At 40.7% G+C, this 22,390-nt stretch overlaps 1 protein-coding gene across 5 annotated transcripts in view; it reads left to right on the plus strand.

Moving 5' to 3' along the window:
* The window catches only part of PPP4R4 (protein phosphatase 4 regulatory subunit 4), a 143,978-nt gene that overhangs the window by 72,951 nt on the left and 48,637 nt on the right, over positions 1–22,390 (plus strand). For all 5 annotated transcript variants that reach the window (XM_019481639.2, XM_019481638.2, XM_059723189.1 and 2 more), the window contains 5 exons: positions 1,693–1,840; positions 2,517–2,590; positions 4,542–4,648; positions 10,079–10,186; positions 18,210–18,331. In XM_019481639.2, coding sequence (XP_019337184.1) covers positions 1,693–1,840; positions 2,517–2,590; positions 4,542–4,648; positions 10,079–10,186; positions 18,210–18,331 — 559 coding nt within the window. The remainder of the gene's footprint in view (positions 1–1,692; positions 1,841–2,516; positions 2,591–4,541; positions 4,649–10,078; positions 10,187–18,209; positions 18,332–22,390) is intronic.

Genomic DNA, 22,390 nt, shown 5'->3' on the forward strand with positions numbered 1-22,390 from the left:
GGGTGGGGGGGTGCCGGCCCTTGGCTCCAAGGAAAAGACTTGAGGGGGGGGGGAGGGGGGAGAGGCCAGCAGTGTTGGCCTTCCCCCCCCCCTCCACTCTGTCACCGCCATTATGGCAGTGCTTCAGTTCTCGACGTCCCCCTCTGCCTCCAAGGAGCAGGGGAGGGGAATCCCTGTCATCTCCTTCTGCAGAGACAGCCAATCAGAGCGTGAATAAAGCATTATGGACAGAGAGACAGACTTAGGCTTTTATAATATTAGAATTTATTACTGATTGGTTTATTATAGCATAAATCTTGTCTCATGTTTTCCTTTTTCTAACTGAAAAATCAGATTGTTTTTGGTGTTCTATTAAATATAGTCTGGTGGTGATATTGCTCGACTCCCAGCCTGTATGCTAAAAGGCAGATTAAGCAGCTGTGAAAGAATCAACTGGAAGATTGAGCTGTCAGACTAGAGCAGTGGTTTTCAGTCTTTTTGGACTGGAGGCACCCCTCACTGAACTCGAGGCACCCTTCCATTTCATGTGAATTGAGTTGCAGCCAGTTTCAAAAACTAACTTATAGATTACAATGCTTGATTTCTTGCAGACTGGCCTGGCAGTGGGAATGAGAGGTTGTCCAGGCAGGGTTAAGCCTGAGCCTATGTGTATCTGCTTAGTTCAGTTGCTTATCTCCTAATGCTTCACTTATCTCCTCACAGCTCACAGTACCCTTCAAAAGGCCCTGTGGCACCCCAGATACCCTGGTTGAGAATCACCAGTCTAGAGAGAGAAAAAATATTAGGGTTTGGATTCATTAGTGAAATGTATGTATGTAATGTTTTAGTAGCAGAATGATACATTAAAATCCCTTGTAACCGGAGATCTATTCAAACACTTTTTCATTCTTTTTCTTTTTGTGAATCAAAGTACATACTCATTAAGTGTAATAACTCAAGTTTTGCACAGCAAGCCCGGTGTTATATATGTATAAATTTGAAATCCCTAGGTGGATTTAGACCTTTATTTTCATTTTAATTTTCAATGCTGTTTACAAACCAGCACTTGTTTAGATTTATGATATCATAGTATTATTATTATTATTAACAACTCTCAAATAGGTACCCTGAACCAAAATCTAGTAAATCAGATTGGTGCCTGATAAAATTAAGTATTGGTAAACACAGAACTTATTAAATACATTTCATAATAAAAAGCAACAATATATTGATATATTGTATATTTTATTTGCCTGTTGTCATTTGGTAATGGAAGAAATTTTAAATTAATCCCTGCAATTTTAGTATAATTACCCAGGTAAAAACAAATATATATTTATTTCCCTTTAACTTAATACAAACAACTGGAAAAAAAATCTGGGTGGCTTGTTTTGAAACCTTTTTTCTGAGCATAAAAGAAGCATCTATACCTAAACACTGAATTAACTGATCAAGTCATACAAAACTAAAAAGCTTTGTGAAATTGTAATTTATGTTCCATTTTCCTAACAATTGTGTGTCAAGCATTTACTCTATTGTTTTTAAAATCTTCATGTTATGATTTCGTGATACTGAAAGTATAGCTTAAAAGAGCTTAGAATATCTCCAAACAATTTATTTCAAAAGTAACTTTACATACTGATTCCTAAGACCTGGGTAAATGTTGGAATTTTCTCATTACCTTTTAAATTAATATAATTTCTTATTACACAGGAAGTCCTGCATGTTGCAGGGGTGGAAATGCAGTTAACAGCTGCTGTTTCATTTTTGACTATTCTGCAAGAGGAGTCAGTGTCCATTCATACCTACTCCCACTCCTTCCTACACATCATTCTGCAGAATGTGGAACACAGGGATTCAGGTCAGGGTCATGGTTCTGTGCTGCTGACTGATTGGTTCTATGTGCATTATGTTTCCTTAGTGACTGTACAGTACTATTTCAAGCAATGCATGCAATCACTGCCAGTTTGAGTTTAATTGATAATGTTTTTAAAATGACATAGAATATGGAAGGTTCTCAGTATAGAGCATTACTTACATAGCTTAAAGTTTCCTTCATTTTACTGTAAACAAATATCTTCCTTTCTGTTTGGAGAACCAGATCCTGAAGTTCTTGCTCAGTCTGAACTTCCAATGAATAAAGTGAACTCTGCCTTAGTAAGCAGAGTGTAAAAGGTTGCAGTATTTCTCTAGTAATGTAAAGATTCAGGGAAGCTATTTTTTAAACACGTATTATTTACATAATACAGGAAAATAAAAAATCTTTTGCAGCGAAAATAAAAAAGTTAAATTAAGTAAAGAAATGACACTTCTTTTCCTAAAAGAAATCATAGGATAATTCTCCTGCCTTCTTACAAAAAATTCTGGCCAAAACCTGCTTTTCAGATGAGTAAATGCAAACAGGTAGAATGTATGTCTTTTTCATTGTTGTTGTAACATCAGACTTATAGCTGATTGAAGAAATGAATGCATCATGCCAGAAGTAGTTTCATAAAACTGACGCATAACATAATATTGAGTCTGTCTGCATCTCACAGGTGTCAGCAATGCATGGCTGGAGACTCTTCTTGCTGTGATAGAAACATTGCCAAAAGAAACCATCAGACATGAGGTAATGCTTCCCCCTACCTTAAGATGCATTATTGGAGAATAGATTAAATGTTTTCTTTTAAATAATGTTCATATTTTCAGAAGTGTGGAATATCTGTATGTCCTATACATTAATGTATTAATGATGAGTCAGCACCTCTTAAAATCAGGCCACATAAGTATATATAGTGAATATGCTAGGGATAGCTAGAAAAGTAATCTTAAGACTTTCAGCTTTGAGCAAGGAAAAATCTTGTGTGCTGTAGCATTTTAAAATTAGCTGTTCTCAACCGTATACTTTTGGAGTGCCTGTGTTTGTAATTTTCAGGATGGCAGAACATTCTTCCAAATTTACAAATAAGAGTCATTTTGTATGAATAACTTTAAACAACTTGATTTGCACTAAATACTATAAGGGAAATTTATTGTGGGCTCGGGTTCCTCTGCATGGACCAAATACAAAGGTCAGCCCTGCAAACACCCTAGTTGTCCATGCTGTGTGGCTCTGGGGTAGACAGGAATTCTTTCCCTGGTTCCTTATCAAGCTCCTTTACATTCAGCTCAACTAACTCAGTTTTTGTATAGATAAAATATGGCTAATAACCTGTAAAATCTTTGAGGTAGAGAATGTATTTCACTGCATGTAATACATTTATTATCAGTGTACTATATCAAATGATAATTTGTGCAGTCATAAAAGTATTCTATTAAATTGAATTCTTTATTTAAAAAATCGTTTTTAAAGGGTGAAAGGCCAACAAACCCAAAGTGTTAGAGCCCAAAGTGTTTGTGTAAAATAGTATTTAAAATGTTGCTTAAAGGAAATATTAGTTTATTTTCTATTTTTTTCTTACGAAACACTTAAAGATGAATCGCTCCCCTAACACTCTCCCCTGTACAGAACAATTTCAATTTTTATTTTTTGTAAGTGGATTAGATTCCAACAACAATTGTGAAAAGGCTGTATTTTGCTAAGTATTTTGAAGCTGGTTGGCATGTTATGGGAGCTACAATCATTGAGTTAACAAACAGTATATTTATCTATTGTAACTTGTTTCAAATGTAACTTCTTTCATGACAGGGTATTGTAATGGGAAACACATTCTATGGTAATTCTAACCTCGATCATTTCCTGCTCATTTGCTCATAATGTCATAAAAGGAAGCATTAGACTAATCTCAACGTTTATTTCAGCAAGAGAAACAAAATGGCTGCCTCTGCTGCACTGCTACCATTTCTTAATTTGTTTGTTATCTTCTACTGTGACTTTCCAAGAAACATTGGGTAATAAGCTGCGGCAGAGCAGTGGAACTGAATGTCTTAGTGGGGATTTATGGGCAAGAGAGGAAACAACCAGGCACATTGCATTAATCTTTTGTGGTCATGGAGGCAATCATGTTATCTTTTAGCAAATGTCAGCAAAATTTCAGTAGAAGTGCTGTGACTCCCCTGCCCTGCATAGAAGTGGATCCCCTTCTCTATTCATCTCTAAAATATATATGAGAGGGCGAGTGTATCTTTAAATTCAACGGCAGAGATGGTGGTTCTGGGGAAAACACCCCAGGAAGTGTCAAAGGGTTTCCTTCCCTAATCTGTGTTTGTCCCTGCAAGGAATGATCTAACCTCATATCAGAACTTTCACATAGAGAGTATCTATAAATATGTCTACATAATTCATTCTCTAAATAAAAACATAAGCAGACATGTAAAATTATAATGACTGTAACTGTGGGGTAAATCATAAAGTAGAATTTGGACCAGAATCCAAATGTAACATAGTCGAGTTAGTACTAACATTAAAATACAGAGTTCTTAATAATCTGTTGATGTGTGTGGTTTTATTGTTGGAGCTACCCTGTTCCATGGGAAAAGTAATGGCCGTTGTGGCATGTACTTCTACACTTTTTTTTAACAGAAAAAAAATATTATTTACTATTTGATTAGTTTTTGTCTTCCCGTTTTCTTCATTTTAGATCCTGAATCCGCTTGTTTCCAAGGCACAACTTTCCCAAACACTTCAGTCCCGCTTAGTTAGTTGTAAAATATTGGGAAAATTAGCTAACAAATTTGAAGCTCATATGTAAGTAGATTGTATGTATGTTTTATATTTTATGAAAATTAACAAAAATAATGTTTTTTTTAACTGATATTGTCAGTAAAAAGAAAAATAGATTTGCATGTCTATGAAGCTTAACTATAGAATGAATTTCTTTTTATAAATGCATCTACCGGGCTACTAGTTAGTTATAAGCCAGGTTTATCATGTAGGCCACAGACGTCAGCATGTTCACATCCTGCTGTTTTTCATCAGTCTCCCTATGCACATTCTTGCTTCAGTCAAGTGATGGTAACGTACTTGCAAATAAATCTTCTGTTAAGTTTTGGCTAATTTTCTTAAGATAAGCCTTTTGGAAAACTAGGTGCAGCCATGAAGCAGGTTTCCAATGTCAAAAGGGTTCACAACATGGGACAAAAATGCTCTTTTGCTTTATTCTAAGCATTTAGGGGTCATGCATTTCAGAGAGATATTCAAATCCTTCAAATTTTGGGTCTTGGAAATAAAAATTCTTAGAAAAACTAATCAAACTGCTGTAATACTCTTATCTCCATGTGGACATTAGACTCCATTGGGGGGAGGGAGGCAGTGGGGGGGGCAGGAGTAGAGAAGTGAGAATCATGATTCTAAACTTACCATACATTTATTATTACCACCAGTAATAATATTTGCACATACTCAGATAAAGCAGTACAAATCAATTACCTTGTAACTAGCTTCTGTTCATTTTATCTAGTGGATACTTCTGGTAGAGGGCCCATCCTTACTCATAATTTGATGTCTTGTCTGTCCCAAATTAAAGTTAAGCTTCAGGTCGTTTAAAAACCTGTTAGTATGAGATCCAGGAATCTTGACAGTTTTTACCATGATTTCTGGATGCTCTGAAACGTTAAGACCCTTCTACTCATTAACAGATTAATAGAAGTGTCAGCAGTGTGTTATTAGATATTTCTGAAGTCCTCCCAATACTAGTAGATTTGAAGATCCCTTTCCTTTACTTGACCCATTTTGAAAACAAAATTAGGGAAATAATACAACAGCCTCGATCCCAGCTTTATAGTTTAGAATCGTGTAAGGGTTACACCTGTATAATGTATGACACCTAAGCAGTCTCCATCTAGTGGGATCTTTCCAGCAGGCTTGTAGTCAGGAGCCATGGTAAACTGCAGGATTAAACCTTATGGAAGTGTGTCTTCACAATCCAATAGCTTTAATTCTTATCTTAATTTCTTTTTTCTGACTGGTTTCAGCTTTCCTTGTGGAAATTGTACTGTCACCATAGTCATATTTTCCCTCTCTCCTTTAGTTTCTGGGGTGTTTGTATATAAACCATTGTTTCAAAGTTTTGGTTATGATAGAAGGTCAGTTAAATCATCCTCTGTTTAGACAACTAGATGCTAAGAATTTTCTGAAGATAGCTTGTTCTCAAAGCAATCTCTTGAAGTGAAAAACTTTCAAGAAATTGCTCACTCTCTCTTATTCTTGGAGACATAGGGTCAAGTATTTGCTGTAGAAAGGCATACCATCTATTGGAATTGATCAGGGCAGTGCACATTAAAACCCTGTCAAGGCTAAATTTGCCCTGTTGGGTTGAGACATTTTGAATTGGGATCTGTCTTCTGGTACTCTTATTGTTAAATTCTGAAACTGTGGGAACAATTCAACACAAACATACTTTGGATATACAGTAGTACATTTAGATCAGCGGAAGAGAACACAGCAGATGGATCCACCTGCTTATCATAAGTGTTATCATTAAAGCCAGATTAAAAATATTTAATCTATAATATTCAGGAATACTTACCAGATGAGATCATTTTCCTTAGGAACAGAACTTTCTTTCTGACCTGTCCTAAACTCTAGTGTCATTATCCTGTTTTATTTTCTTCCATTTTAAAGCATCTTTTTTTCAGGATCCATATTCTTGCTAGAGGAATAGGACTACCACAAACCCTCGTGCTGCATTCTTTGAATTTCTTTTATTATTGATATTGCTGTAGCATCTTTCAGGATTGATGCTCTGTTGCAAAAACATAAGATGATGTAGACCCCCACCTTGCATACAAATAAGTTAATCTTCAAGACTTTCTTCCCAAAATAGCGCTAGTTGCCATATCAGCCGGAAGGTGTCTTTTCCTCCTGCTTTCTAAGAAGATTTTTGGTCTCTTAAATGATATCTAGAATATACACAGGATTTCTTTTTATGTATCTATCAGAATGCTACTTTAAAACTCCAAAGGCTAGGGACAGACATTACACATAAACCGGTTTAAGTGATCAGAAACTGGTTTAAACCTGTAGCAGAACGGACGTACACTGCACATAAATCAGTTTGAAAATGGCTGGAACCAACTCGAGATAAACCTGGTTGAATCAGACTTGACTGATTTGGGTCAAACTGGTTTATGCAGTGTCTGTCCCAGACTTCTTGCTGGTTTAAGTTAAATCAAAGTCCCCCAGCATCCTGGCATGCTCTCTGAGCTGGGCAGGGCGCTCTGCTCCACAGCAGAGCTGGCCTCTCCCTTCTGCTCCCTGGCTGCAGCTCTGGCAGAGACTGCAGGCATCTGCCTGACTTTCCCCTGCTTCCCCGCCCCCCTTCCCACTTCCTGCTAAGCAGGGATTCCCCTTTCCCTTCTGCCTTACACAGGTGCACAGCATTAGCTATCAGACCACATGCTGGCTATGGTTTGTGCAGTTCTGTGCAGACGGGACAAAGGCACAATCAACAGGTAGCTGGTACTATCCCTCTCTTTTTTTAATGGGGTGATAAACACTGAGTTAGAGGTCATAAACACTGTGTTATCATTTCTCTGCTGGGCTGGTCAGGAGGTGAGGGAACCCCTCCCTAATCAGTGTCCTGCCCGGGCTTGGCCACACCCCCCTCAGCTCAGCATTCTGGAAGAAAGGGAGGGCTGCTCTAGTGCCCCCCGGCTTCTAGCCTGAGCCACTGCAGGCATGTGCCTTCACATCTGGGATGTCTTTGAAATTACAAACTGGTTTAGCTTAGCCAGGTTAGACTAACCTGCAAAGATTGAATCAATTCAGGCTCAGGCTTTTTGAATGTCTGTCCCTAGCCAAAGGGGGCCAAAGAGCATAGGGACTACATAGATCAGTCTTGCAGTACAAGTCCAGTGTGCCTTGCCCTCTGTTTCACTGGGGTCTTTCCTATCTTTAAAAGTGAAGGAAGTAAAAGATTTAATTTCAAGCACTGTTCCTTCTGCTTATTTTAAATCCTAGTAGATCGCCCAAGGGAGACTTTTAGATGGCTTGCAGATGTTTAAAAAGAAAAAAGGCGCTTTACTGGAAGAAGTAGCACATTACTTCGTCCTGACTTCTATAGATTGGGTGCTTCAGAGGGGCTTTTGGTGCTTTAATCTACAAGTGATTCAATCAGTTATTAGATAAAGCACCAAGCTGCCTCCCCTCCCCCCCTTCCCCTCCCCCAAAGTGTCTGATTTATACAGACATTGAGCAAGTCAGGTTCAACTAATGCACTGCCTCTTTTGGGCATGTGTTGGGCTTGGTGTGGGAGCACACCGAGTTCAAAGTAAAGTGCTATTTTTGGTTTTTGGGGGTTTTTTAAAAATGTCTACAAGCAGCTTCAGTTTATCTTAGTGGCTATAATGTTTACAAATTAGTGGTTTGCTAATCGTTTTCCACTCTGCAGCTAGGCAAACTGCTAAAGAGCCTCTTCAGTTTGGATTGAGCAATCTGGAAAAAATATAAGTAGGGATCTACTTAAATCGCATTTTTCAGGGAAAGCAGGAAATCCCCCACTTTTCCTGAAGAGCAGGAAAACAGCTTTCCAGCCTGGGGAAGGGGGGTGAAAAACTTACTGGAGGTGAGCCACAACAAGTGGGGAACACATGAAAGCACAGGAAACCTTCCCCTGCAGCACAGGGGCCCCGGAGAAAGGACAGGATCTCTCTGCCAGGGTGAGTCATTCAGCCAGTCAGCATACTGATTAGCCCAATCACTGGGCAGAGCGGGAGACCAGAAAGGTTTAGAGACAGTACACGCAGCACACTGAGGCTGGCTGCTGCACTTAACATCAGGAGGAATGGGAAGACTGTCTACAGAGCAAAGTACATTTCTGCTGTGGGTTATGTGAAGCACTACCCTGAAGGTACTCTTCACGCAGATGGTGGCAGGTCAGGCAGGGCTGCAGTACTTAGCCAGTCTGGGGTCATGGGGAACATGGGTATGCTCACTGGGAGAGGGAGATGGGAGCAGGCTGTGCAGACTTGGGAGGGTTAAACTGGTGTTTGGAACTGGCGGTGGTGGGGAATCAGGAGCTGGGGGCAGGAGGGGAAATTGGGAGCCTCGTGTTTGTTCTCTACTGGTTGCCTGTCCTACAGTCTTCCCCCTTCCTGCTCCTGATCCAGTGTTGACTCCCACTGCTTCAGATAAGCCTCCTGCCCCTAGCAGGATTTTTTTTCTTTTTCAGTAGCCACATTTGGGTGCTGAATGTACCCGCGGCTGCTGTTTGGGTGGGGGGGTGTGTGTGTGGAGGATAGAAACTGGTGAGTGCTGGGGATGCTGCTGGGCTCTTGGCCAATGAGCAGCATGAGGGGGAACAGAAAAAAAATGGTGCCTCTAGCATGAAAAGTGCCTGTAATTGGCAACTGTCAGTGCAATGGCCGCCCAAAAATAATTGGTGGCCTGTGCGATTTTAAGTAGATGTCTACTTAGATGAAATAATGGCTAAGCTCCAGTGATTCCCATCCTCCAATTTGAACATTCTATCCTTTTGAGTCTATTCAAGTATTGCGGATTATGTTTATAATAATTTCAGGTCCTGCATCATACATTAGGAAGGTGACAGAGGACTGTTTAACAGCACAGGGTGTACATGCTGATTTTGAATCGCCCTATCTGATTTGGTGGACGCTTGTATAGATCAATCTGATATCTGGTTCAGTGGATTGGACTGTTTTCACCTAAATTTCTAAGTTAACAAAACAGCCACTTATGCCTGTATTTTTGTGTTGTTAGCAAGCACTTTCATGATGTCAAAAATAACTGACACTTGCATTTTAGTGGATATAATTGCACATATGCATTCTTATGCCAGCAGTCCAAAAATTGCACTGAAGTTGGTTAAATATTTTTATTAAAAGTTGCACTTTTAAAATATATGAAAAGCTTTTTAAGTATTAGCAAGTTATGGTGAATGTGGATAATATTATTTTTGTATTAGCTTACAGCATGTTGCTTTAGCCAAAATGCTATGAAATGTCATAATTATAAGTGTAAAAATAGTTGTCTATATTGCTCTTCATATTATTATTTGCTATAGAAAAACACCTGCTGTTAAAGATGATAAATATTAAAGGCTAATATGTGAAGAGTAAAATTTTGAGTTCTGAGAACCATTAGAATCATTTATGTAAGCCAAATTGATTTTACAGGGTTTTTCTTCTTAATATTAATTTAAATTGTTCTTATTTTTAGTATTAAAAGGGAAATTCTTCCATTGGTAAAATCACTCTGTCAGGATGTAGAATATGAAGTTCGATCCTGCATGTGTCGCCAACTGGAACATATAGCTCAAGGAATAGGGTGAGCAGAATTTGTATACTGCTACAGAATGTAAATATATATCTTAAAGTGGTTAGTGGTAATATAAAAATGCTTTGTAACTTGAAACATGGATAGTTGCAATTTAAATAATTTGATTCTGAGCCTGCATTGAGATTTCTCATAGATATTCCCCACTACAAAGCTGTTTTTGTGAATTATAGTAAAGTGAACCCATCATGTAAACAAAAAGAGGTTTATTTTTTCCTGAAAAAGGACTTGATCCAAAGCCACTTCAAGTCAATGGAAAGGTTCCACTGGCATGTAGTAAATGTTAAAGTACTGTAAATTGGATTCAAATCCCACTTACAGTAAATTTGTATTCTGGAGGAACTCTTTAAGCTTGAAACCCTCCTGTTTCTTTATACTTATGACTGTAGGACTTGAGAAAGCTTTGTGAAACTAACATGTTACAGCTTACAGGGCACTGTCTCAGTCTTGGATATCTGGAACAGTGGTTCTCAACCTTTGCAGACTCAAGGTGACCCTCAGGAATTTACAGCTCTTAACTTTTTTCACTCATTTTTTGACAATGGAAAAATAATAGAGCAATTCTTCTATTGCAAAGAACTCACAAGAGGCTGCAACAAGTCAGAATGTTTTTAACACTCTGGATTCTTGTTTGCAATGTCTGGGTTTATCTTGTAAATCATGCAGGTGTTTGCACACCTAACAGTCCTAATATTGAGCAGCACTGTGCATCATCTTAAAAAGTATCTTTTGCCTCTGTGATTGAGAATCACTGGTCTGGGAAACTAGTATTCTTAACATTCCTGAGATGGAGATCTTAATACTGATGGCAGTGGCAACCCCTAGAGCAACTTCCCTGATGCATTTCCAGGTTAGTATTTGCAGAGTGGGTGTTAGGGCCTGTGAAAAAGTAAAGTGAAGTAAATTAAGTTTGGTAACTATAGAACTAACTATGAAATCTTCACTTCACACTCTTCGTTGATACATTTCGGTAAACTTCATTTTTACCATAAGTATTTTTGTTTTTAAGAGTGCAAATGATTGCATCGAAAATGTAGGAATTAATAAAAATAGGTAGTCACATTATCTTCAGGAAGTAGTAAGCCTGTATAAACTATTATTTACTTTTTCTAATTCCCATTTCTTTAAAGCATTTTTCAAGCTAAATATATAATTTTGCCACTAAAACAAAAAACCACAAACACACAGTTTGAAAATCTCTCTCTTGTTTCAGCTATTTTTCCTGTTCCCCATTACCTGTTTTCCTTTTGTTTGCTATTCTAACTTCCTGCATCTTTATTTGAAATCTGTTTTTCCCCTTCTGCATCCCAGCTCATATATTCATTTATTTCTTGATCCACTTTGTTCCTTATTTCCATTTCTTCTCTCTCACTTGAAATGCACCTCTGCATTTCCATTGTTTTCTACAACTTTATTTACCAAGTCTCTTGACGTATTTACTATTCAAAATAAGCTACAACACTACTGTAAAATATTATTTTGTTGGGGGTGAAAGTCCAACAATATGATTTAGTGATATGAGTAACACTTTGAATTTGTGGTGTTACTATACAGTGAAGGTGTTACCTGTGAACATGTGACGGGAAATCTGCTTTTTATATTTTAAAATGTATGATACCACAGGTAGCTGTCTCCAGACTCTATTTTATGCTGCTTCTCCATGCATTAACCATAAGAGCCGGCATAAAAATCAGAGTTGCTGATGCTTGGCTGAGAGGGGCTCAAGGTAGTTAGTGTGAAGATGACAGGGGAAGGTATTCGAATGGGTCAGGAAGTTTGTTTTGTACCTGTTCCTTCAAATCCAAGGTAGTTATGTCAAGTCTGACAGAAAGGACATTTATTTTCCCACTTCCTATACTTTTTCAGTTTATGCAGTTCAACGCTGGTGAATGAAGCATGACTGAGGAGAAAGGAATCCATTTTTATTCAGTGACTTAGCACAGGTGTTTTGGGGCTATTAAATCATACTCCAGAAAAAAATGAATTAATTCACCCTGTTGGGTGATGTTACCTTTAGCCTAAGCAAAATTAGACACATTACAAAAAGGATATTGAATTTTTTTCAGCAAGGGTTGCATATTGTGCAAAGACAATTGACTAGGGAGAACAAAACCATGAGCAGTCTTCAGAAAGGTTATTTAACAGAGAAAACTGTACAATAGTTGATATTTAGAAAAATACAACTTTATCTGTTTCGTTGTGAAATAAAGCAAGTGAACAACAAGAAACATCCATGTTTTTATGCAAATATTGCAACTGGGCACAACAGCATAAATTTCTTATGTTTCTCTGCCATTTAGTGATACCCATTTCATAATTGCAAACAGTATTTCCTGGTCATCTTATAGAAATGATTAGCTGGTTATTATCACTTAATCAGACTGGTACTGAAATACTGCTTGGTTTGTTGCTATGAATTGTGTCAATAAGCTGTAGTAGCTGGATTCATGTCACTTTGCGTGTACTTATATCTGAACATTTTGAAACAATAATTTTCATTGATGTGCAAATGGGCAACTATCTTCAGTTTAGTTAGTGTAGTGAAAAAGTCTTTTTTTTTTTTTGGTTCCTTTCATTAAGGCTACCCTATGATGTTTTGTTTTTCTCTGGCACTTATAATACTTATTTATACCACCTTCAAGTCTAAAAACTGTCTTTACACAAAAAGAATATCTAAGCATCCTTGTATAATTTTGGTTTTGTCCTATTGGTTAGCACTCGCATGGTTTGATACTGAATTATAACATGGTATTTGCCTGAAGTTGCCTCCCTTTTTGTGTTGCATAAATGTAAAAAGCTGAATCCCTATCTGGCATAAACTTGTTCGCCTCTTGTGTCACTCCGTATCAGCCAAAGATCAGACCAAAAGCTTTCCCAAAAAGAGGATTAAGTTCAGGTCTTGTAAAGTTCAACCCTCTTAATTATTATAAAAAGCCAAAATATGGAAGTTTTAATATCTGGAAGAAGCAAGCATGACATGGAAGGAAGGTGGAACACTGACTCTCTTCCGCTCCCTCCAGGTATTAATACAATTTCAAGAGACCTTTTTGCTCTCATATAGACAGGGACAAGATATGTCCTGAAAAAATACCAAATAATCGTTACTGACAACACCTCTACCTGCGCATCTACATTTCATTTGGTTGTTCAGGGAAATGGGTTTTTTCTACCTCTTCCTCAGACCAACCCAACTTTGTTATACAGGTGATTCGATTCTGAGAATATATCTTTCCCCTTCAGTCTCCAAGGTAATGAAAGATTGACAGTAGATATGCAGTAAATGCAGTAGATATTTAGATTCATATTGCCAAGATTACCTTCAACAGATAGCGGAAAGAAGAATCTTTTTGCTCAGTTCTTAGAACTGGCTTTGAAAAAAACAAACTTAGTATTGGGCCAGAAAGTCAGTTTGCTGTTCCCTATGGATAATGCTAGCTTGCAGCACAAGCTCCTCTGTGACTTTCAGGGACAAGTCATTTCCATGTGCTTCCACCTGTCACAGATTGTTTTTATTTAGGCAAATACAGAAACAGAACTCCAACACTGAAATAATACACAGGAATTGCATGAGGTTGTACTTGTTACATATTTACAAAGGAAAGAATATACATCAATTCTTATAACACTATACTGATACATTTATATATGTTAATATTCATATTCATTCTGGCTAGAGACACTGGCTTACTAGCTGAGGAAAGTGTCTGTACGTGTGTGTGTGTGTGTGTGTGTGTGTACATATATACACAAGTATGTAGATATATAAATCTATTAGCTGGAACTGCCTACACCTATTTATAATATAAGAAAATAAGAAATAATGCATATCTAGATTATCTTTGGTCTATTTTTTATGCCTGCAATAATGTCTTGGTCCCTTTGTTTTCTTCGATACATTCTTTCCTTAAAATTAACTTTATTCACTAAAGCTCTCACTTCCCCAACCATTTTTTATACCCAGCTCCATTTCTCCTTATTTGGTTCCTCAAACTAGGGGTGCACCAATAAAAATTTTCTTGGCTGATACCGGTGGCTGATAATTAACCAGCCATATTGGCTAACACCAATCTGATAGCTGATTTACAGGAATGCAGGATGGCAGCTAGGAGAGCAGCATCCAGCTAGTAAGTCTGTGGGGGTGAAGGAGTGTAGGGGAGGGAAGGGGTGTGAGGGGGGCAGATTGAGGCCTGTGGTGAGGGAGGGAGTGGGGCAGGGGCAAGCGTTGTCCAGCCAGGGTGGAGAATGCGACCCCAGGGGCAGGGTGGAGCTGTGGGTGGCTCATCTAGGGGGTGGGCAGGAGGTGGGGGCTCCCCACCACTGCATACATCCCTGGGAGACGCATGGGAGCACGTGCCCCCTGGATTTGTGCATGGGGCGGAGGTGGGCTGCGGGTTTGGGGCCGGGGGCTGCACTGGCCTCTTTGTGGTGGAGGGGTTGGCCTGAGGTTGTGCTCAGGGCGGGTGGTGGCAGTGCTGGGAGTGGGGGCTATGGCATATTTTGGGTTGGCTATAGCCTGCTCTGTAGCCCCCACTCCCAGTGCCGCCTCCACCTGCCGTAAGCCCATCCCTGGCCCAGCTCCCACCTGGAAGAGGCTAGCACTGCCCCTGGCTCCGAGCCCTCTGTGGGCAGCCTGCTCTCACCCCACACACAAATCTGGGGGGGCACATGCCCCCATGCCTCCACCGGGGGTGCCTGCAGCAGCGGGGAGCTGCACCCCACTCTGTACCCCCTGGACGAGCCACCGATGGCTATGTCCCACTCCTGGTGGTGTCGCATTCACTGCCCTGGCTGGGCAGTGCCTGCCCCTGCCCCGCTTCTGCCCCACTCCCTCCCTCACCATGGGGTCCTCGATCTGCCCCCATCCTATACCCTTTCCTTCCCCCACTCCCCTTCTCCTCCCAGACTTACCAGCCAGACACTGCTCTCCAAGCTGCCGGGCTGTGTTCCTGGCCACGTGCATGCTGCGGCTGCATGTATGCATGTGGCATTTATCAGTGGCATTATCAACTGAAAAAGGCCAGTTGCTAAAAATGTTAATTTTCCTCTTATCAGTGCTGATCTGATATGCAACCAATATGTTGGTGCACCTCTACCTCAAACTATCCTTTTTTTAAAATGCCCTTTACCCTTTAGTCTCCCTCACCTTCTTCCCACCCTCAGTATTTACCCAGTCTGTTTTCCTTCCCTTTTGGATCCCAAATGATCCTTATTTTTTAAATTTTTTTTATCCTTTACCCTTTTCATAAAATATGAAGATTCACTCTGTCCCTCAGATGGAAGAGAATATTTAATCCATCCACACCTGAGTAGTGAACTCCTTACCAGGAGCAGAATTGGCCTTAGGGAAAATGGCACCCTGTGTAAACTTCTGTTTTGGCACCCCCTCACCCTCCCAAGTCAGTGGTGCTGCTGCAGGCAGAGGCAAACAGCTAGGGGCATGGGGTGCAGTCCAGCAGGGAGGTGGATTGGCATGGTGTGCCATGCAGGCAGGCACCGCTGCTGCTGTGCAGGAGCAAGATGGGTGGACTAGAGCAGGCACCACCCACCCACATGTGCCTGGCCTGGCTCCTGAGCAGAGGCTGGAGGCGGGGCGCAGGCTGGGCTGGGCACTGCTCCTCCTGCATGGGACAGGAATCGGCTGGAGTGAGGCAGGTGAAGAGCACTGCTGTGAATGTGTGTATGTGTGTGTGCAACCCCCCTGACCATGGTGCCTTGGGTGGTCGCCCACATCTCCTACCCCTAAGGCTAGCTCTGCCTTGAGATTCCTGAATCTTATCCTAGAGGAGTATGGTATTATATGATAGCTCATCAGATACTGTTTTCTAGAGGTAGTCGTGCAGAGTCATATTTTAGGCCTTCCCCAGGCTCTTCCCATGTTGTACTATTTGTACTCTTAACATTAGAATTTCCCCATTTTCCAAATGTATTTTGGGTCACAAAATTGCTGGTTTTTTATCTCTCCTTTTTTTCCCTTGTCCTGTTTCCCCTTTCATGTTTAATTTTCTTCTCCCGCATACTATTATTCAGTCTCACTCGGGTCCTCTTGAATACCCCTAGATTTGTAACTTTGGGTCTCCTTGCCCTTGTACTCTGGTATCTTCTTTCTCCTGAGCTTTAACAGTTTGCCATTCAGTATTATGGCGTTCCTTTTCATTGTCTGTATTGCTCTCAGGCTGAGATTCCAGGGTGCTTTCCATTCAGTTTAGTTTCTCAAAGATTTTAACATAATCTTTTTCTCCTTCAAAACATATGGCTGTTCTTGATGTTTAAAGATAAGTTTAAAAGGAAAACCCATCTATATCTTAAATTTACTTCTCTGAGAGATGCTGTGATTTCACTCAATTCCTTCTCCTTAGTGTTGCCTATAACAAGTTGTGAACCACTTATTTTATATCCTTTCAGAATAGGATTAGAAGTCTCTCCTCTTCAGAATCTGTTGCTTTTGTTCAAAATGGAGTAAACATAGTGACATGTCTCTTTGTTTGAATTGGAGGGAGTGTAGAAAGCCCTGTGCCCTACTCTGTGTCTACAAGCAGTGTTGCCTTTGGGTGCTGACAGACATGCAGCTTCCCAATCTAACTCACTGCACTTCACAAAGTGCCATGAGTTAGACCAACCCTCCTGACCCAACAGATGTTCACTGTTGGATCAAGAGGGTGGGTGATTGAGTTCCACTTCAGAACTGATCCAGGGAGAGAGGCTGAATGTCTACAACTTCTGTCTCCTAGCCCCACCCCTCTCTTCAAGCTCCCATGCTATCTCTGGATGAGAAGGCGGGAAGGGCAGGGGAGGGAGGTCCATTCTTACGTTTCCCTAGCCTGCTGTGGAGTGGGGGTTGGGTGGATTGGAGGTCCCCCCCTGAGGTGGGGGGCTCCAATTCACCTGCCCCACCTTCTAGCACTGCCTGGGCAAACCCTCCCTTCCCTTTCCTCCCATTCTAAAGACAGCGCCTGGAGCAGAGCTGGCCTTTTGCAGTGTGTTCACCTGAAACCTCATGTAATGAGGGCTCAGATTGTCATGTAATCGGGCATTTTTAAAGTGCTTTGCAGCTGTGCACTTCTGTCAGTGCATGGCCGTAGAGCACTTACAGTGGCCAGTTGTGTAACAAACTCACTTTTGTCAGTGCCGTTTGTTTTCATCTGTAGGAAGGAGTGGAATACCTGCTTTATACTCTGATGGATATCCCTTCTCTGCAGTTTCTAGGAATCCTCTTATTTGCTATTTCTTCTTTCTCAATTTTCTGTAATCTCAGTTTTCTCTGCAAGGTCCTTTTATTTTTTTTTCCATTCGTCTTAATTTTATTTTGAAGGTTTACTGCTGATTACAGGTTTCCCTCTACCTTTATTTCCAGGTCTGTCACCCTGCTGTCAATTTCTTTTATCTCTGATTTGATTTTATTAAACTCTGCTGCCATAGAAGATTTTAAAGCTCTGATTTCTGAGGTGAACTCACCAAAGTCCTCTCTGGTCAGAGGGGCTGTTTTTGTCTTTCTCCTTCATTGCTTTGCATGCTCTGTTTCCTTGTGCAGCAGCCAGCTTTGGTTGTGCAAACCTTGTGAGTTGTTCTGAATTAATGATCTTCCAGTGAGTTTCTTCTGGGAAGTAGCTTTTCAAATTGATCCCTGTACATGGGATATGCATTTTACCAACAGAGGAAATGATTTTTGGGAGTTAGGGGGTAAGGGATCAGCTGTGTTTGTGGATTGTGCCATCTCTCCCATGGAGATCTAGCTTCGGGCAGCAATCTGCTCCGCTGATGTCATGTGATCGCTTTCATTTTAATGTGCTTTTTTATTGCCCTGAAAAGTTTCTGAATATCTGTTCAAAGTAAAATTTTAAAATGTTTGGTTTTTTTTTTTTTAAATGGCATAATATATACAATTTTCTTAGTCATGAATAGTGATTATTTTGTAATATAAGCTTTCAGGAGAGAGTTATTTTGAGGGAAGGTTGTGTTTAGTATTACAGATGCAGTTCAGTATTACGTCTTTCCTAATGTTTTTCTTGCTTTTCAGGACAGAACTAACAAAAAATGTGGTACTTCCTGAATTAGTAGAATTAGCACGAGATGAAGGGAGCAGCGTGCGTCTTGCAGCATTCGAGACTTTAGTTAATTTGCTTGAAATGTTTGATGCAGGTAAGCTCATAGATAGACCTGCTGCGCACAGTTTTGCTGTAGTTTTTCTGGACTATAGAATTGAATTTTATTGTATGAATGAGGTTACAACTGTGCTTTTACATCTCTATGGTCTATCCACACTATTAAGATTTTTTTATTATATTTTTTTCATTTTCTTTATTTTTGACTGTTACGTGCCTCATGAGACTTCATGTACTTCATCTTCCAAGTGGGAGTGAGCCAGCTGTCAAACAGCGTACTCTAACATACTGTTGTGGAGAATAAATTGGCTGAGCAAAATGACTCTGCATTTGATAGGAAAGTCGGATTGTTATCACTCTTTATGTAATGCTATAAGTCTGTTCAACTCTGTATAGAACATAGAGTATTACAGAGTCCCTTTCCAAAGAGCTAATATTCAGGTACTCTTACTCACGTTGGTTTATTTATTTCTTGAGTGCGTCTATCGATTTCACTGAAAGAATTTAAGAGTATGCTACAGCTCACTGAGTAAAGGTATCAGCATCTGGCTCTAGTCAGTACCCACTGGATATGTATTGCAGATAATGATCTCAAAATGGTGTGTTCATACTTCACTTTTGTTATAAGTGCACTGTCATTTACAAAAGAAATTGTTTTAGAAGGGACTTGAATGAAGTAAGGGAAATTCTTTAGTGCACTATAAAAAGACTAATTCAGTGAATAAGGGTTGGCAAGGAGAAGCAATAAGTAAAGGTAAAAGACTTGGAAGGAGCATTAACAGAGCAGTTAGAAAAACTTGGGTAGAAAGAAGAGGTCAAATGTAGACAGGATTGTTCAAACACTGAAGATGAAGACAGCAAAAATTTGAGTTTGCAGTATGGTAGACTAGATGTTGACACAATTGTTTATTCTGCCTTCAAGTATACATTAGTGTAAATCCAACTGTTGGAACTCATGTGCCTCATGCACGCAAGATTAGTGTCTTTGGAGTGGAAGTTTCCATTGGCCAGATCATACCCTTTTTCTTTTGTGCTGTTATACATGGACATAAAGGGCAAAGTGACCATACGTTTTCCTCAGCTCCTTTCACTGCCTTTGGTAGTGAGACAAAAATCAGTAGCGTCCAAACCAGCATACTCTATTATCATTTGCTAACTTACAGCTTAAAAAAAATAACTAGTTGATTCTTTTTTCTGTCTTTGCAAATCTACCATTAAATTAGACTTTACATAAAAACCCACACTGGCTTACCTACTGTTGCTGTCTCCAAGTCAGTGCCTGGACCTTGTGCCTTGCTTACATACCCTTAATTATACTGTTGGTCTATACTGCTCTAAAACATGAGCTGACTTGTGTTGAATTTTTCACAAAAAAGAGTGGCCTCATTGCTTCATTTAAGAGTCATAAAAGTAGTACCGTAAGAGTACAAGTGATAGGCTTAGGGGTTTTTTTTATTCTGAAGAACAAAGGAGGTCTTTATCCTGTTTCAAACTTGAGGAGACTGAGCTAATAAATATGGTGCTCCATATTCTGGATGGTGATCGTTGCCTCTCTTCATCCTATTTCATCATACTAAAAACAATTTCAAGAATTTCAGCCTATAGAATGCATACTTTTACAGATAGCTCTCAATCTGCTGAGCAGGAAAGATTTGAGATTCATCTTAAGTTGCGTTATCAATGCAGCATATTGCATTTGGAGCCTTCATTTACTGAGGGTCTTCACAAAAAACCCAACAGTGATAGTAGCACTTTTTAGAAGAAAGGGCATCTCTGTGTACCCCTGTCTTGACAATTGGCTGATCAAAGGCAAATCCAAGCAGGAGAGAGTAGAAAGCTTAGAATATGTCTTCTCTTTAATTACCCATCTAGATTTGGTGATCAGTAAATAACCACCTCTTACCCTATCAGATATGACAGAGTTCCAGCTGAAGCCAGCAAGAGCTTTCCTTCCACAATACAAACTCCTATCTCTGTGTTCATTATTAAAGAAAATAAAATCAAACTTGACCATAACAATCTTGCTTCAGGCAGCTGGGCCTCAAAGTGATATGAATTTATAAGATGTCACTTGCTAATCTTCACCTCCAGAATTTTCAGTTTTCGCTCAAGTCTTGGACCCTTTCTCTACAGTGGTTTTGATCACATTGGGAACAAGTTTATGAGTCCATCTTATTTAAGTTTGTCTTTAGAAATGTTTAAACTTACAGTTCTCTTTCTTTCTCACCTTTGCGTATATGATAAAGACGTAAAAAATGTGAGTGTGGATGACATTCATAGATTCATAGATGTTAGGGTCGGAAGGGACCTCATAGATCATCGAGTCCGACCCCCTGCATAGGCAGGAAAGAGTGCTGGGTCTAGATGACCCCAGCTAGATGCATATCCAACCTTCTCTTGAAGACCCCTAGGGTAGGGGAGAGCACCACCTCCCTTGGGAGCCCGTTCCAGACCTTGGCCACTCTAACTGTGAAGAAGTTCTTCCTAATGTCCAATCTAAATCTGCTCTCTGCTAGCTTGTGGCCATTATTTCTTGTAACCCCCAGGGGCGTCTTGGTGAATAAAACCTCACCAATTCCCTTCTGTGCCCCCGTGATGAACTTATAGGCAGCCACAAGGTTGCCTCTCAGCCTTCTCTTGTGGAGGCTGAAAAGGTCCAGTTTCTCTAGTCTCTCCTCGTAGGGCTTGGTCTGCAGGCCCTTAACCATACGAGTGGCCCTTCTCTGGACCCTCTCCAGGTTATCCGCATCCCTCTTGCAGTGCAGTGCCCAGAATTGCACGCAGTACTCCAACTGTGGTCTGACCAGTGCCCGATAGAGGGGAAGTATCACCTCTTTGGATCTATTCGTCATGCATCTGCTGATGCATGATAAAGTGCCATTAGCTTTTCTGATGGCTTCGTCACACTGCCGACTCATGTTCATCTTGGAGCCCACTAGGACTCCAAGATCCCTTTCCATTTCCGTGCCGCCCAGCAGGTCATTCCCTAGGCAGTAGGTGTGCTGGACATTTTTCCTCCTTAGGTGCAGCACTTTACATTTCTCCTTGTTGAACTGCATTCTGTTGTTTTCTGCCCACTTGTCCAACCTGTCCAGGTCTGCTTGCAGCTGTTCCCTGCCCTCCGGCATGTCCACTTCTCCCCATAGCTTTGTGTCATCCGCAAACTTGGACAGAGTACACTTCACTCCCTCATCCAAGTCGCGGATGAAGACATTAAAGAATATCGGTCCAAGGACCGAGCCCTGCGGGACCCCACTGCCCACACCCTTCCAGGTCGAAACTGACCCATCCACCACGACTCTCTGGGTGCAACCCTCTAGCCAATTCGCCACCCACCGGACTGTGTAGTCATCCAAGTCACAGCCTCTTAACTTGTTCACCAGTATGAGGTGGGATACCGTATCGAAGGCCTTCCTGAAGTCTAAGTATACGACATCTACCCCTACTCCTGCGTCCAGGCGTTTCGTAACCTGGTCATAAAAAGAGACTAGATTAGTCAGGCACGATCTGCCTGCTACGAACCCGTGCTGGTTTTCCCTCAGCATAATTTGTCCTGCTGGGCTCTCGCAAATGTGAGCCTTGATAATTTTTTAAAGACTTTGCCAAGGATGGCGGTGAGACTGACTGGCCTATAGTTGCCCGGGTCCTCCTTCCTCCCCTTCTTGAAAATGGGGACCACATTGGCCCTTATCCAGTCCTCCAGGAACGGGCCCGTGCGCCACGAGTGTTCAAATATTCCCGCCAGTGGTTCTGCAGTGATGTCGGCCAGTGCCTTCAGCACCCTTGGATGGAGCTCATCTGGGCCTGCCGACTTAAAGGCATCCAGTTCTTCCAAGTGACTCTGCACCATCTCAGGGTCTACGCATGGAAGTCTGGCGTCCTGCTGCTGCCTCTCTACAATCCCAGCGAGAGCCTTGTCGTGCCCCTCACTTAGGAACACTGAGGCAAAGAACTCATTGAGGAGTTCAGCCTTGTCCCCCCTGTCCGTCAGCAATTGCTTCTGCCCATTTAGTAGGGGTCCTATTCCTCCCTGGGCCTTCCTTTTACTCCCTATATATCTAAAAAAACAATTTCTTGTTGTCCTTTACTTGGGATG

This window comes from Alligator mississippiensis, chromosome 2 (assembly GCF_030867095.1).
Source record: "Alligator mississippiensis isolate rAllMis1 chromosome 2, rAllMis1, whole genome shotgun sequence".
NCBI lineage: Eukaryota > Metazoa > Chordata > Crocodylia > Alligatoridae > Alligator > Alligator mississippiensis.